The 14,273-nt window shown below is 38.7% G+C and overlaps 8 protein-coding genes across 8 annotated transcripts; 3 read left to right on the forward strand and 5 right to left on the reverse strand.

Annotated features, from left to right (window-relative positions):
• Positions 1-2,633: 2,633 nt before the first annotated feature.
• wis1 (MAP kinase kinase Wis1) lies at positions 2,634-4,538 on the forward strand (the record flags this gene model as incomplete). Its single annotated transcript, XM_056180150.1, has 1 exon — positions 2,634-4,538. One exon carries the CDS (start codon positions 2,634-2,636, stop codon positions 4,536-4,538), a length of 1,905 nt encoding a protein of 634 aa, XP_056035382.1.
• Positions 4,539-5,068: 530 nt separating this feature from the next.
• Positions 5,069-6,095, reverse strand: uch2 (ubiquitin C-terminal hydrolase Uch2; the record flags this gene model as incomplete). The annotated part of the gene is made up of 2 exons (XM_056180151.1): positions 5,069-5,840; positions 5,905-6,095. 2 exons carry the CDS (start codon positions 6,093-6,095, stop codon positions 5,069-5,071), a joined length of 963 nt encoding a protein of 320 aa, XP_056035389.1.
• A 671-nt stretch (positions 6,096-6,766) lies between these two features.
• skp1 (SCF ubiquitin ligase complex subunit Skp1) lies at positions 6,767-7,357 on the reverse strand (the record flags this gene model as incomplete). The annotated part of the gene is made up of 3 exons (XM_056180152.1): positions 6,767-7,155; positions 7,204-7,251; positions 7,309-7,357. The coding sequence occupies 3 exons, from the start codon at positions 7,355-7,357 to the stop codon at positions 6,767-6,769; spliced, it is 486 nt and encodes a 161-aa protein (XP_056035390.1).
• A 530-nt stretch (positions 7,358-7,887) lies between these two features.
• On the forward strand, positions 7,888-8,655 carry mis12 (MIS12/MIND complex Mis12; the record flags this gene model as incomplete). Its single annotated transcript, XM_056180153.1, has 1 exon — positions 7,888-8,655. One exon carries the CDS (start codon positions 7,888-7,890, stop codon positions 8,653-8,655), a length of 768 nt encoding a protein of 255 aa, XP_056035925.1.
• A 181-nt stretch (positions 8,656-8,836) lies between these two features.
• swi5 (recombination mediator Swi5) lies at positions 8,837-9,287 on the reverse strand (the record flags this gene model as incomplete). The annotated part of the gene is made up of 3 exons (XM_056180154.1): positions 8,837-8,999; positions 9,134-9,219; positions 9,279-9,287. 3 exons carry the CDS (start codon positions 9,285-9,287, stop codon positions 8,837-8,839), a joined length of 258 nt encoding a protein of 85 aa, XP_056035924.1.
• Positions 9,288-9,786: 499 nt separating this feature from the next.
• On the forward strand, positions 9,787-10,566 carry nfu1 (mitochondrial [4Fe-4S] cluster transfer protein Nfu1; the record flags this gene model as incomplete). The annotated part of the gene is made up of 1 exon (XM_056180155.1): positions 9,787-10,566. The coding sequence occupies one exon, from the start codon at positions 9,787-9,789 to the stop codon at positions 10,564-10,566; it is 780 nt and encodes a 259-aa protein (XP_056035923.1).
• A 252-nt stretch (positions 10,567-10,818) lies between these two features.
• On the reverse strand, positions 10,819-11,657 carry tif452 (the record flags this gene model as incomplete). Its single annotated transcript, XM_056180156.1, has 3 exons — positions 10,819-10,933; positions 10,991-11,130; positions 11,202-11,657. 3 exons carry the CDS (start codon positions 11,655-11,657, stop codon positions 10,819-10,821), a joined length of 711 nt encoding a protein of 236 aa, XP_056035922.1.
• A 506-nt stretch (positions 11,658-12,163) lies between these two features.
• Positions 12,164-14,014, reverse strand: met7 (folylpolyglutamate synthase Met7; the record flags this gene model as incomplete). The annotated part of the gene is made up of 3 exons (XM_056180157.1): positions 12,164-13,477; positions 13,744-13,875; positions 13,925-14,014. 3 exons carry the CDS (start codon positions 14,012-14,014, stop codon positions 12,164-12,166), a joined length of 1,536 nt encoding a protein of 511 aa, XP_056035921.1.
• Between the last annotated feature and the right edge of the window lie 259 nt (positions 14,015-14,273).

The raw sequence follows: 14,273 nt of genomic DNA on the forward strand, positions 1-14,273 counted from the left end.
GTAAATCAACAAATCTCCTTTCTATAATATAATAGTTTGTTTTATTATTCTTTAGTGTGTTTGAAACAAGCACACGAGGTTTTCAAAGAAGATGAAGATGAACAAGTTTCAAAACTTTTTATTAATCAGTCCACTTGATTATCATTCAGACTGTGTAGTACACAACAAGAAATGGTATAAAAGAAGCCTTCTAGGACCAAAGAGAAGTTTTTGTTTTTTGTGGTTTCTTTTTCTATTATCTAAAGTCGGAAATCCAAAATCCAAACGTTAAAACAGCACAGACTCTACTCTTGGTATAGACAGGATAGACAAAGACACTTGAAAGACCAAAATATCCCAAAATATATATGTTGAAAGTTCAGACCAAACTAAGTATAGTCTTACAACATGCGCATGTACACATATATATATATATTGGCGCCCATACATCATCCTTGATCAATTTCCAAGAACCGAAGCCAAAATAAAATTGCCGAAAATCGGTTGATTCACCCATACTCGGCATTCCTTATGGAGCGACTTTAGAGAGAAGTAGCGTATAGCAACAAACGATCCTCAAATGATGGAACCGAACAGGCACAAGGAAAACAAAACAACACGTAGTGGGTAGGGTATGGTACATAGAGATGTTTAGGAAGAAGGCACATGTTTGGAAGATGTAGCAAAAATAAATAAGAAAAAGAAAAAGAATTTCGCGTTGTTAAGAGCCTTCAACTAGAAAGCATTCCATGCTTCCTGGTTCCTGCCCCAGTGTCCTGGGATGAGCCCTTTTTTTTTTTTTCTTCTTTTTCCAAGGGCAGTTTACTATCCAAAATGTAACAAGGAAGCGCCTTTGTTTTGTTTATAGGAGCCGGCATTGGGAATCGGCAATGTTTGAATTACCGATCCTCGGCAGAAAGCAAAATTGATGGATGATGGGGATGGAGCTCCGTAGGAAAAAAGCAAATATAAAATAAAGTTGCCGAAAGGGGCAGCTGTAGGAAGAAGCGAATTCAAGAGAACGGTAGAGAAGAGAGAGTGAGAAGAGAGAGGAACGATAGAATGAAATTGAGGATGGATTGAGAATTTGTTTGACGGCTGTTTATGAGTGGTTGTTTTTATTGTTGTTTCCTCTGTTTGTGTTTATTAATTATTGCTTATTATCGCGCTAGTTTTTGTGCCAGTTGTTGCGCGATTTGTTGCACGATTTGTTATGCTTCCAGAGCCTCATCGGGAATTAGAAATGCGCTACGGTTCAAAGGTTACGCATTCATGAGAGATGAGATGGACGATTGCTTTGTTTTTCTTGGCGGTATACGACGATTGATGAAGTTTTCTTTTTTTCCATTCTTTTTTCTTAGAGTAGCAAGTAGAGTAGAGTAGAGTAGTTGAAAGTTGAAAGTTGAAAGCGATGATTCCACTATCTATTTGATTGGGTTTCTCTCAATTTCTTTTCCTCGTTGTTCTATTTGTTCTCTTTCATTCTTTCCCTGTACTGCTACCACTACTCCTACTACTCCTACTACTCCTACTATTCCTACTTCCCTTGCAACTTGGTTTGTTTGTTTTCTTTTCTTTCTTTCCTTCTTGTATACCGTACCACCTTGGGAATTGAAAACCATCTCACTGCGTACTACGCCACACTACAGTAGCGTCCTTTAAGCACCGCCAAAGAAACCCAACACACTCTTTTCTTTTCCTTTTCCATTCTCCACCGAAAACACATATCCATCCTGCACTGCACTTCTGTAAACAAACCAAAGCCATCCCTCCTTCCCTTTCTTTAAGCTTCCACTTCGCTCCTCCATTCACAGCCGAACCAGAACCGTCTTCCCTTCGCAAAAACCTCAACGAATTTCTTTGAAAAACTTTTACGTTCCATTCGAGATAGCTTGGCATTTGCTAAGCTTGTTTCAACTCCATAAATTATTCCCTTGGATTTATTCACCTCTTCCTGAGCCTTTATCCGATATCCGTTTGGTTCGTATTCCCTGGTGGTCTTGTGAAGTAATCTTCTTGACTTCTCTTACCAGTTTCTAGTTTCTCCCCCTTTTTTTTTTTTTTTAAAAAAAAATTCCAAAGCGATTTTTTTGTTGGATCTTTGGTCAACCTCTTCATCACTGCTCTTTTTCTTCAAGTGACTGACTGATATCTTCTTTTTTTCAACTTTGCTTCTTCTTCTTCTTCTTCTTCTTCTTATCCTGCTTCCATACCACCTTTTGAAAAAAAGGTAAATCGGTGTTGAGAAAGTCGTTTACACGTTAAAAGTAAGAAATTGCTTTTTTTAGCGTTTAATTACCGTTTGCAAGTTTTTGGTCGTGTCTCCACCCCCGTTCGGTCCATCCTTTTTCTTTGTTTGTTTTCTGGTGTGCATTGTAAAAATAGCACTCCCATTCACGGTGTTTTTTTTCTCTAAAGCTTTTGTTCCCGTAGGTTCTTTTGCGCTTTGATTTCAGTGTCTCTTCGCTACCTTTTTTTTTTCTATTTTTTCTTCAAAAGTGTCACGACGTCTGTTGTTTGTGATTCTTTTATGATCTATTCCTTTCTCAATCTTAATTTTATTCTGTTTATACCCTTATTTTTGGTCCATCGTTACTATATTTAACTTTTTTTTTCTAGCTTCTTTCTTCTTAATTTTTTTTTATATTTGGTCAATGTCGTCGCCTCCTGGAGCTTCTTTACCGCATGCACTGCAACAGATGTCTATATCTGCGGATCCTGCTGCCTCTTCCCAAACTCAGTCGATACCAAATCTCGACAATCCCAATGCAAGATTGGATCTCCAATCGTCTTCTTCCTATTCTTCTTTATCGCAGCTCGATAATTCGAATCACAACGACTCTGGTAGCGTTTCTTCATCCCTGTCTTCTAGTTCTTCCGATGACAGTACACACAATGTTCCAGGTGACGAGCATGATTCTTTTTCTCGATCTTCCTCTTCCTCTTCTTCTTCCCCAGGTAGGTCCTCTGATCACTTAAAGTCCCGTCCTGTTCCCCCGGTACGATTGGGACGTCGCTCTTCCAGCAAAAATCGATCTTCTCTTGCCGTAAACTGCAATCAACCCGCTGAAAATGCTGGCAGTACCCTTCCTTCTCCTTCACCCGTCGGTTCACCCCCCGCTTCTTCTATGCAGTATCCCGGTGGCTTATCTTCCGATATTCAAGAGAAAGTAAAAGCCTTCCACGCCGCCCGTTCTAGATCTTTCCCTGACAATACCGGTAACTCAGCTACTGCTCCTACTTCTCCAATTGTTGGAAACAGATCTAGCATTTCTATCCCCTGCGCTCCTCTTCCTCCCAAAGTCCCTGTTTCTGGGCCAAAAGGCTCAGCTGGCGCTGATTCAAACTTAGCCCGTTCTCTTGCCGCCGCAAGGATTCCAGCGCGTTCTGCTACATTACCCAAACCAAACAAAATGCGCCGCGCTCCTCCTGGAAAACTTGACCTATCGAGCAACACTACCGCTCCTTCATCCGCTGGTGATGAATCAAACTCAAATGGCAGTATGGCTTCACGACGCGGTCTAAAAATTCCTCCAAGCCTCCGACAATTTGCCTCTGAAACCCCATTTTCTACGTTTTCTGATATTTTGGATGCTAAATCTGGTAGCCTTAATTTCAAAAATAAAGCCATTCTCAATGCTGACGGTGTTAACTTCTCTTCGGGTTCTTCTTTTCGAATTAATATGTCTGAAATAATAAAGCTTGCCGAGTTAGGTAAGGGCAATTACGGTGTTGTATATAAAGCTTTACACCGCCCGAGTGGTGTTACAATGGCTGTTAAAGAAATCCGTCTTTCTTTGGAGGAAGCTACTTTCAACCAAATCATTATGGAACTCGACATTTTACATAAAGCCACTAGCCCTTATATAGTCGACTTTTATGGTGCTTTTTTTGTTGAGGGTTCAGTTTTCATCTGCATGGAGTACATGGACGTTGGTAGCATGGATAAGTTATATGTAGGTGGAATTACAGATGAGGGTGTCTTGTCGCGTATTGCTTACGCTGTACTACAAGGTCTAAAGACACTAAAAGAAGAACACAACATTATTCATCGTGATGTCAAGCCCACCAATGTACTCGTTAACTCCTCTGGACAAATTAAATTATGTGATTTTGGGGTTAGTGGAAATTTGGTCGCTTCCATCTCGAAAACTAACATTGGTTGTCAATCCTACATGGCGCCCGAAAGGATCCGTGTAGGTGGCGGCGGTAACGGTGTATTAACTTATACTGTACAAGCTGATATTTGGTCTTTGGGTTTAACCATACTAGAAATGGCAATTGGTTGTTACCCATATCCTCCTGATTCTTATACATCCATTTTTGCTCAGCTTTCTGCAATTTGTGACGGTGAACCCCCGAGATTGCCCAGCTGCTTTTCTTCCGAAGCCCATGATTTCGTAAATAGATGTCTTCAAAAAAATCCTTCAGTGCGTCCCGGCTATCAAGAGTTGAGTACTCATCCTTGGATTCTCAAGTATCAGAATTCGGATGTGGATATGCATACATGGGCTAAAGCCAATTTAGAAAGTCGAGCTGCAGGGAATATCGAGAGGTAATCCAGTATGTTAAGTCTAGTATTTCGCGAAACAGTGTCTGAAAATGCGAAGAAGCTTGAGGGAGTGTAATTACTTGCTTAATACACGTTCTTAACTGCCGAGCGTAATCATAAGGATATAATCAGTTATTGAATTCAGTCATCGAAAGATGACTCTAATCAGTAATGTTTCTCGTTTTTTCATGGGAAGTGCAATCACAGCACTGTTTTTCGAGTACATCAAAATTTTAGAGTAAGATGAGTTGCATAGGCGATCCAAAGGTGAAAACCATCTCGAAAGTGCAATGAATTGAATGTGTTACATAGTGTATCAGATTTTTCAGTGATGCTAGTAAGTATTATTTATACTTAAAAAAAGAAGATGAGTACTAGTGACAAGTAGTTAAACTATCTGTAATCACTTTAGTTTATTTATACAGCGCAAGTCATAGAACATAATGCATTAACTCATTTCTATTTGCCTTTTGATGTACGAGTAAAGTAACAGGATGAGTGTTCATCCAAGGTGATTAAAAGGTAGTCAATATGACTCTATTTTTCCATTGTGTACATCTTCTTAGCTTCCTCTATGGTGGTATCCCAAGTATTTTGGGCAATACGATCTTTAGCCATTAACTTGGACAATTCAACGATTAGTCCCAAAAAGTTGTGACGACGCAACTGATTTTCACGTTTCCACGCTGCACGTTTGTCATCTTCAGCAGCTATAGAAGCCGCCTTTTCTTCTTCGGTTAAATCTGAATTATTTGAAATAGTGAGACGCTTATCCTCAGAAATGGCCATCAAGTTGAACCGAATTTCACTAGGATCGTACTTGCCAATTCTTGATTGAATGGTAGAAACAGCACGTTTAGGGAACTCTTCTTTTGTACAGGTGCCATGATTGATGGGTGCAGGCTGTAATCCATCTAGTTCGTAAAAGGTATTGTCAATGTTGGTATATGCAATAAAGTGGTAGACATCGTCATCTTCAGTCGCAACCTTTGTTTCATCACTCACAAAAGGGTCCGAGCGAGCGAAAGAATTGTGGGCACAACGGATGTCCTCAGAATTGCCCAATGCTTCTCCTTTGAGATCGGGAGGTAGAAGTTTTGTGAATTCCCGAAATTCATTCAACTTGGGACCCAAGTTGATCTCCTCGTTGTGATTCAGCAAAACAGATAAAAGAGCCTGGGTAGCGCAGGCGTTATTTATGACTTGTTGACCAAAGAAAATTCGATCTATGGATTCGTAGTCGAGTTCACCATCTGGCTTTCCATCAGGTTTCTTCCATTTGAACAAGAAGATAATCCCATAAATATCTCTATTACAAACAAAGATTAGTAAATAATGAAGCCAAAAAGTCGGTTGGCACTAACGGTACTTACGAAAAGTTGCGCAAGGTTTCTTCATCCAACGTGTATAGTTCTTCAACTTCGATGCCTGAGACTCCAAGGCTCTCAATCAAATCAGTAAAAACTCCAGCGTCTGACTCTATGGTGGTCCAGCTCATTATAAAGGCTGATATCAAAGAACGAGAAAACGTTTCAGTGTAGAACCTCTGCCCAGGTTTACACATCAATGAACAACAACTTTCATTTCGTAAATTTTGTATAATGAATTTTGTTCAACCTCCGTATAGGGAATTTGGGGCCATCGTTAGTAAACAATTTTCATACCTTGGTGAGGAAGATACGAAGATATAGTACAAAATTTGTAGGTAGAATGCTATGAAATAAGTAGTCATCATTGAGGACACTTTAATACAGCTGAGCTGGGTGAAACTATTTCACTCCTGGGTTAGCCTTTGACATGAGCTTGAGTGTTCTTGTATAAACACTAAAAGAAACTTTACATCTTAGGAACATCAATTGAAATTTGTTTGCGATAGTTCAATGTAATGTTTGACCTACGCACTGAGGTTTCGTGATGATTGTCTTGCATTGTTCAAGAATTTAAAGACAGATGTTTGATGTAATGTAAAAAGGAGTCTGTCCATTCACCTTCTACTGGACTTAGATGAAATAAATGTATCATGAAGAAATTAAATAATATGTATGAAATATAACCGGATGCATTTTAGCATTCACTCATTTGTCAAAGACTTCCTGAGAGTCTTCGGCAAAAATCCGTAAAGAAGCTCATCCTTGTGAACCTGTCAAAGCAGCAGTTTGTACGAGGGAAAGATGCGTGATAGGTAAGCAAAAGAAAAAATCGTAGATGAGATAACAACAAAAGAAGAAACGCCAATTACCTATCTTCGGCCCATTCGTTTTCTTTACGGATTTGCTCCTCTTCTTCAGGCGTAAAGTCATTGGGAATATTGAAGGTTTTACGAATGTCTTCAGGGCTTTTTCCACGAATCATGTTTGCTACTGTTTTACAGCCAGTATCTAGCAGTGGCTTTATATCGAGATAGTTGCTAGCCAAAATAATTTCAAAGAGCATTTCCTGGTCAACCGACATAAACTTCTTGTCCCATTCATCGATATCCGTTGACTTTTTGAGTCGAATATCACTTTCTTCCTCAGTATTGGAGTACAAATCATTCTTGTGGTGTTCACACCATTCGAGCACCTTTCTTAATACGTTGGAAGAAACGTTTGGCAAAGGAATTGGGACGTTCAATTCACCAACATCTAAACGAAATGAGTTAATACAAGTAATTCTCTATACGATTCACATACCTTCCAGCATATTGTTGATCAACATGCTTTTTCCAGCAACAGGTCGATCTAATCCTCATGTTAGCGAACAGAATCCTTCTTGGTTTTCGACTTTGCTAAACCTACCGACAGTAAATTCTTCATTATCAGATGAAATAAGTTTGATTTTTGACATTGTTTCTTCTTGGGAGTAACTGGAAGAAATTCTGGTGCCATATGGTCTTTCTTCTGCCAAATATCTTATACAGAATTCTACCTTCTAGTTCAGTAAACATATTCGGTACTGTTTCAAGCATCCATAAATGAATTTGCGATGTCTTGCGCACACAAGGAAAATAAACAAACAAGCAGCACTGTGGAGTTCTAGTCAAAAAATGAATGATTTGTTCCCTAATTCATTTGTAAGTTTTAATACTTGTCTTTTCTATATCACAAGTTTGTCTTGGTCGTTTTTGTGACAATATAGTACCTAGCAACAATTTGATATGCTCACTTGATTTCCATACCTTCCATACACACTCTTAGTTCTCGAAGAGGGAAAAGTTATAAAGTACTGTTCGGTGCCATGGACAAACCGTTGAATTCATAATAAATCCTTGCAACATACAATTTAAAGCCGAGCATACCGCCAGAAACTGTGTTTGGCAAATTTACAACGATTGTAAAGTCTTTGTCGCCAACAGAAACTAATCGAGTTGCTCAACGATGTTGGTTCAGCTATTTGAATTCACACCTCTTTCTTTTATAGACGATGTGATCAATATTACCAATCAGCTTTTGTACAAAACTGTCAACGGTGTTGATCGAGCATTTTCGTCGTTGTCGAGTACAAAAAAGTCTCCGCAGGAAATCGAAGAAGGACTACACAAGTTTGAAATTTTATTTGAGAGTATTGTTGATCGGTACTATGATCGCTTTGAAATCTATGTTTTGAGAAACATCTTCCATTATCCTCCAGAACTCAAGGGTTACCTCCGTTTAGAAGGGCAAACAGCAGACTACACAATTACAGTGGAAAAAGATGCTGCTCTCGATCAAGAAATAGAAGATGCTACCCAAGCACTCACAGAAAAACTCAAAGCCCGTCACTCTTTAAGGGTGCGGTTACGAAAAAGCGAGGAACGGCGGCAGCAATTGAAGCAACAGTTAGGAACTCTTTCTTTTCTTTCCAGCATCCCAAAAGAGCAACGAATAACTTTACCAGAAACAACAGACTTTTTGTTGGATCAATTGGCTGGACTTCAGATTTCCCTTCATTCCGTTACGCAGGCATCACCTATCGTGCCTTCGCGTGAGGTAGACGAGCGAGTAATGTATCTCGAGAAACGCTACGAAAAACTGGCTGGTCCGGTCGAGCAACATCGAGATTTTTGGTCACATCAACTGATCAAACTAGAATCCATCGCAAACACACAAGACGTTTCGAACATGAGTAAACTTTTATCCTCATCCGACGATTCGAATAGCGCTTAGATTGTTTTTATAGTGTACAATATGTAATATAGATAATATGTAATATACGACAAGACATAAAGGTCATTCAATGAACAGGTTAGAAGGAAAAAAGAATAGCATCCACCTAAAAGACGGAAGAAATCAGGTAATTGTTCATTACCACACATGAACGTTCATCTTTGAGAACCATAGGCCATCTTTACTCGGAAGAATCAACGCCAAATCTTTGAAACAACTCCACACTTGTACATTTTTCTTGTTCAGCAACCTTTCCAATCATTCCAAGAGCTACATCTCGGATTTCATTGTACGTGTGCAGCAAATCAATATGCCTTTGAACCGTGTACTTGGCATCTGGATTCCTAAAAACGTTAGAATCCACTCGAAAACAAAAAAAAAAAAAAAACACGCAGCAGGAAAAAGTCTCGTCTACGAATCGACATGATACAGCACAAACGCGTTCCATGCTTTATGAGCATGACCAGGTGAAACATACTTGAGTTTTGACACCGCTTCTTGCAATTGCTTTTCCAATTGTTGCTTTTGCTGCTCCAACAACTGGACGCGAGCTTCCAATTGAGGCTAACATGATTAATATATATTCAATGTGGATGCTATTCAGAAAAACACCTTAATATTACCTTTTCCATTCGATTTAAGCAGAGTTTTCGAAGAGATATGATGAATAACTTCTGTATATAAAGGAGTTTCAGTGATACCTTTGAGAATGTTGATATTGTTTTTGCTACTGTTATACGCGCGTGTCAACCTGCAATTTAGGCGACTTCCACCTTGACGCATTTCGACTTTTGCATTATCTACCGTGTTACTCTTAATTTACTTTACAAATTACACAATCCATTACTAATTAATTTAGCGCACTAAATAAAGCTCACTATACCCACAGGCGTGAGCAAGAAATGTTATTTGCCAAATAGTAATTAAATGAAATTGCCTTGTAACATCTTGGCTGAAACAAACAATTCCCCAAATAGTCTCATTTTATTACAGAAGAACGCTTGATTTTTTGCGTATTACAATCTCAATTGGAAGCAGTTTGTGTAAAATTGCTGAGAGAATCAATTACTGGAATCTTATAATAGGAAAGGAAAACACCGGTTGAATAATAGAAAGTGATAAAGGAATATCATGTTTGCTTTAAAAAACCTACGATTATCATTATCAAGGAACTCTTTTCAAGCAGGTACATTTAATCCAAGACTTTTGCGACGCAATGCGTTTCCTCTAGCCTTTCAAATGCCCTCGTCTCGGAGTATATGGATCAGATCAGAAGAAACACCAAACGAAAACGCAATCAAGTTTTTGCCTGGACTCGATATTCTTCCTCCCACTATTGGCACTTTAGAGTATATGAGAAGCCAAGAATTCAACAACTCCCCTCTGGCTGAAAAGCTCTTCGGGATACCTGGCGTCAAAAGTATATTTTATGGAAGAGACTTTATTACAGTTTCCAAAGATGAATCTCAATCCTGGTCACGGTTAAAGCCAGAAGTTTTTAGCACCATAATGGAGCATCTGAGCAATGGAGAGACTGTTCTATCTGGTGACCCATTGAATGGTCCTAGTGACACCCAAATTTTGGAATCCGATTCTCAAATCGTTGCTATGATTAAAGAGCTCCTCGAAACAAGTATCCGTCCATCAATTCAAGAAGACGGCGGTGACGTTGAATTTCGTGGATTCGATGAGGAGACAGGCATGGTCTCGTTAAAGTTGCGCGGTGCTTGTCGCTCATGTTCTTCATCTGCAGTGACTTTAAAGAGTGGTATTCAACAAATGTTGAATCACTATATCCCAGAAGTACGAGAAGTTAATCAGGTCCTGGACCCCGAAGAAGAAATTGCGATATCAGAATTTGAAAAGTTTGAAAACCGAATTCATCAAAATCAGCAAAAAGAGGAAAAGTAAAAGAAGTATATGCCTTGAGCATGCACTTTGACAGTTTTGGAAATGAACAAAGCAAAGCATAAAAGATTGAGAAGATTATGGCTAATGAATTAATTTTTACATTTCTTGTATTTACATTCCCAGACTGAAATCCTTGATAAACACATTTTCTAAACAGACAAAGAATAAGGAATAACACACCCATACAATTTGATTCGTAAAATACAAAAATACATTTTTCCAGAAAGAAACAAACATCACTATCCTCATCATTTACAAACTCATACGGGTCTTGGCGCGCATACTGCCAGCCTTCGAAGAGTCTTCGTGAGCACTATATTCTATAGTTTCTTTCTCAGATATGCCCAAAATTTCTTTAAAACGAAGACTGAAAATATGTTAGAAATACTTATCAATGAGACCAATCTTTCAAGATTTATCATACCCAATTCTTTCCAAAATTTCTCTGTCATTACAATTACGCGTCCACACAGCAATTCTGTAAAATCCCCTTCTCATGTTACAAACAACACCTGTGACTTCTTTACCGGTAGGGTCCAACGTTTCACCTAATGCTGCAAGGACCTATGCGATTGTGTTAGTCAATTGATCGCAGGAAACCTGTATTCCGTAGTAGTATGTGATGACCAACTTACCATATATAACCATAGCTCATCCAAATTCGATCCTTTGTGCTTGCTTTGGAAAGCCCACTTTCCTCCATTCATATTGTTGGGATCTTCCCATTCTGGGCGTATGCCTCTGAGAAAGAACGAATAGTCTGATTTCGCAGGAAGCATGGATGCTTTCGCAATTGTTTTGAAAATACCCCAAAATTCTTCTACAGTTTTAAATGATATAATCTCTTTTAATAAATCGCCCCATTCCAAGCCTTGCGTTGGAGGCTTCAAGAACCATAACGTCCATTCATGTTGAAAAGGATGCGTTTGTGTAAAAGCTGTTTCAGCGTTCACGGATTGTAATCCTTCCAGTAAGCGAGTTGGTCTCCCTTCTCTCTCAGTTCTCACTTTTGGAGAATCAAACATATCCAATGAAGCAAACTTTTGGTTCATCGTTGCAATATCATTATGTCCTTCTCCAGAACTCGTCATATCCTTTGTAGAAAATAGAAGAAACTAATAATGGTAATGCTAATTAAAAAATTTTGTATAATTTCGTGAAAAAAGAAGGTGTAACTTATTGTTGTGGTGATGCGAGTCAGAGCGATAGCTTTTCCACCAAATGGCTAATATAGTAATGATAAAAAGATACAATATTACATTAGTGAACAAGTTCTTTTGTTTGTAAGTTCATCCAAACATTTGTTTTTTACTGGTTTTTAGTTATTTTACAATTCATATATATTGCGAAAAAAAAAACAAATGCCCGAAAAAGGGTATGTAAATTGTTCATTTTGTCTATTGCAAAAAGAATTAATTAAGTAATCTATCAAAACAGTTAATGCTGCTTGTATAACAGTAATTTAAGCTATTCATTCATGACAAAAACCAAAGCTACTAACTCAGCAAAGGATAGCTCTTGCTTTTAATATAGATAACATTATTTCCAAAGACAAAACTCCAAATTATTCTCGTAAATAAGCACGGATTACTAAATCTTATTCAAAAGCAGCCTTATCCAAAACGACAAAGACGCCGCCGGTGAGATGAAGACTTCCGGTCACACAGACAAATGTGTTTTTTGATTCTCCTTTAATATTGTATACCATTTCCATGGCTTCCTCTACAGTAGGAGCTATCTTTATGGCGTCGTTCAAACAGGGACGATTTTCCTTCCACCAAGATGCCAAAGCTTCTTGAACGTATAACGCGGGGCGTTTATCTGTGACACTATTGACGCTCAGTAATTCTGGGTTATAAGTGGCATCCCTAAAAGTAACATTTGTGGAGAATATTGCATGCGTAAAGGGTAGGTCCTTCCCTAGAGATTCATAGCCCTTTAGGAAAGCTCGAATTAAAGCTACTGGGTCATCTCTGCTCTGCTGGTTAAATACCAACACCCTCGCTTCGGCTTCTTGAAACTGTTGTCTTTTTGAAGCTAACCAAGCACCGGTTGCTTCTAAACTCTCCTGTGTGTGTGCACCATCGAAGCACCACTGGATTCCGTTGATAGTCTCCATTTGGCATCTACCAGGCCATTGAACATTCTTTAATCCATCAAAGACGGCAGGATCTTTTATAAAATCAGCAGGACAGGAAGGTTTAGTTTTGTGAATGAACTCGTTTACCATTTCCATTGCGAGTGCGGCATTGCTCAACTGATGTGCTCCAGAAAGACCAATCATTTCCGCTGTCAAGTTTATAGGTGCTTTGATAATTTTTAGGCTAGTTCCTCGTTCATTGGCACGCTGCTCCAAAACGGGAAGAGCTTCAGGAACCTGCTGACAGGTCAATGCAATCGCCGAATCCTTGTAAATTCCTGCTTTTTGCCAAGCGATCTCTGAAATTGTATTACCAAGTAGAGCAGTATGATCTAATCCCAAGCTAGTGACAGCTGTGACTATGGGTTTCTCAATTAAGTTGGTAGAGTCAAATTCACCTCCGATACCGACTTCAATTATAGCAGCATCGACGCCTTCAGACAGGAAAACATGCCAAGCTAGTAGTGTCAAAAAACGAAAGTACATAGGTTTCTCTGGATTAGTTGCTTCAGAAGCGGTATCCTCTAGACGATCCCACATTTGAAAGAAATATTTGGTAAATACTTCTTTAGAGACAGGTTTTCCATTAAGCTGAATACGCTCACACACTGATCGCAAATGAGGAGACGTATACATACCAATACATTTGGGGGCAATAATAGGATGCTTCTTTTGAATTTCTGAAAAAATAGAAGATGTAAACGCGCAAGTAGAGCCTTTTCCTTTCGTTCCTGCAACGTGAATAACGTTTAAGCGATTCAAATCCGAAGTCTAATGAAACTTAGTCAGAAAATAGTTCTCCAAAAGTGTGTAAAAAATGGAAAAATAATGTAAACGATGTCTGCAGACAAAATATCCAAACGATCTAAGTAAAGCTAAAAGTCATTCGGCAACATGAACGCGGCGTTACAATGTCAGATTGCTTTTGCATGAATCGTACGCTCTTGCTATTAAGTTATTTGAACTAGCAGTCATGAGCCTTCATTTCGTCGCTTCCTCATAGTTTTCAGGTTATTGATACATTTGCCTTAGCTTACCTGATACCCAATCCTATTGAGATATTCTTTCATCTGTATCATTGATTCATCATTGGGAATTTTTCCTCTATTTCGAAGCATCTCCAACACTTTCGCATTTGACTGCAAAGAATTGAGACATTCAATAGCATCCTGAGAAAGTTAGCAACTACAACAGTTCTGGGATAGTTTCTAGTCTTACTTCGAAGGTTCGCTGCTTTGTACTCATGTTCGACCTGCCTATCCTAAAATTCAGGTATTTTCTTGCTGTTCTTGTGGTGAGCATAGCCATAACCTAGAGGAACCAAGGCACTATACAAATCCTGCAGATGAATTGAACATTTCAAGATCAGCTAACCGTAAGGCAACTTTATTTTATTTATGATCCAAAAATTTATGAATGGCATACATGATGATCATATACAGTTCCTGTTGAAGAACATATGTCTTGTCTTTTTCAATTCCAGTTGTGAGCAGAGATTTGGAAAAATTTCAATTTGTATTTAACTTTTTTAATTTTATCTCATGCCTCATAGTGCTAGACGTATTAC

This window comes from Schizosaccharomyces osmophilus, chromosome 1 (genome assembly GCF_027921745.1).
Source record: "Schizosaccharomyces osmophilus chromosome 1, complete sequence".
In the NCBI taxonomy this organism is placed as follows: Eukaryota; Fungi; Ascomycota; class Schizosaccharomycetes; order Schizosaccharomycetales; family Schizosaccharomycetaceae; genus Schizosaccharomyces; species Schizosaccharomyces osmophilus.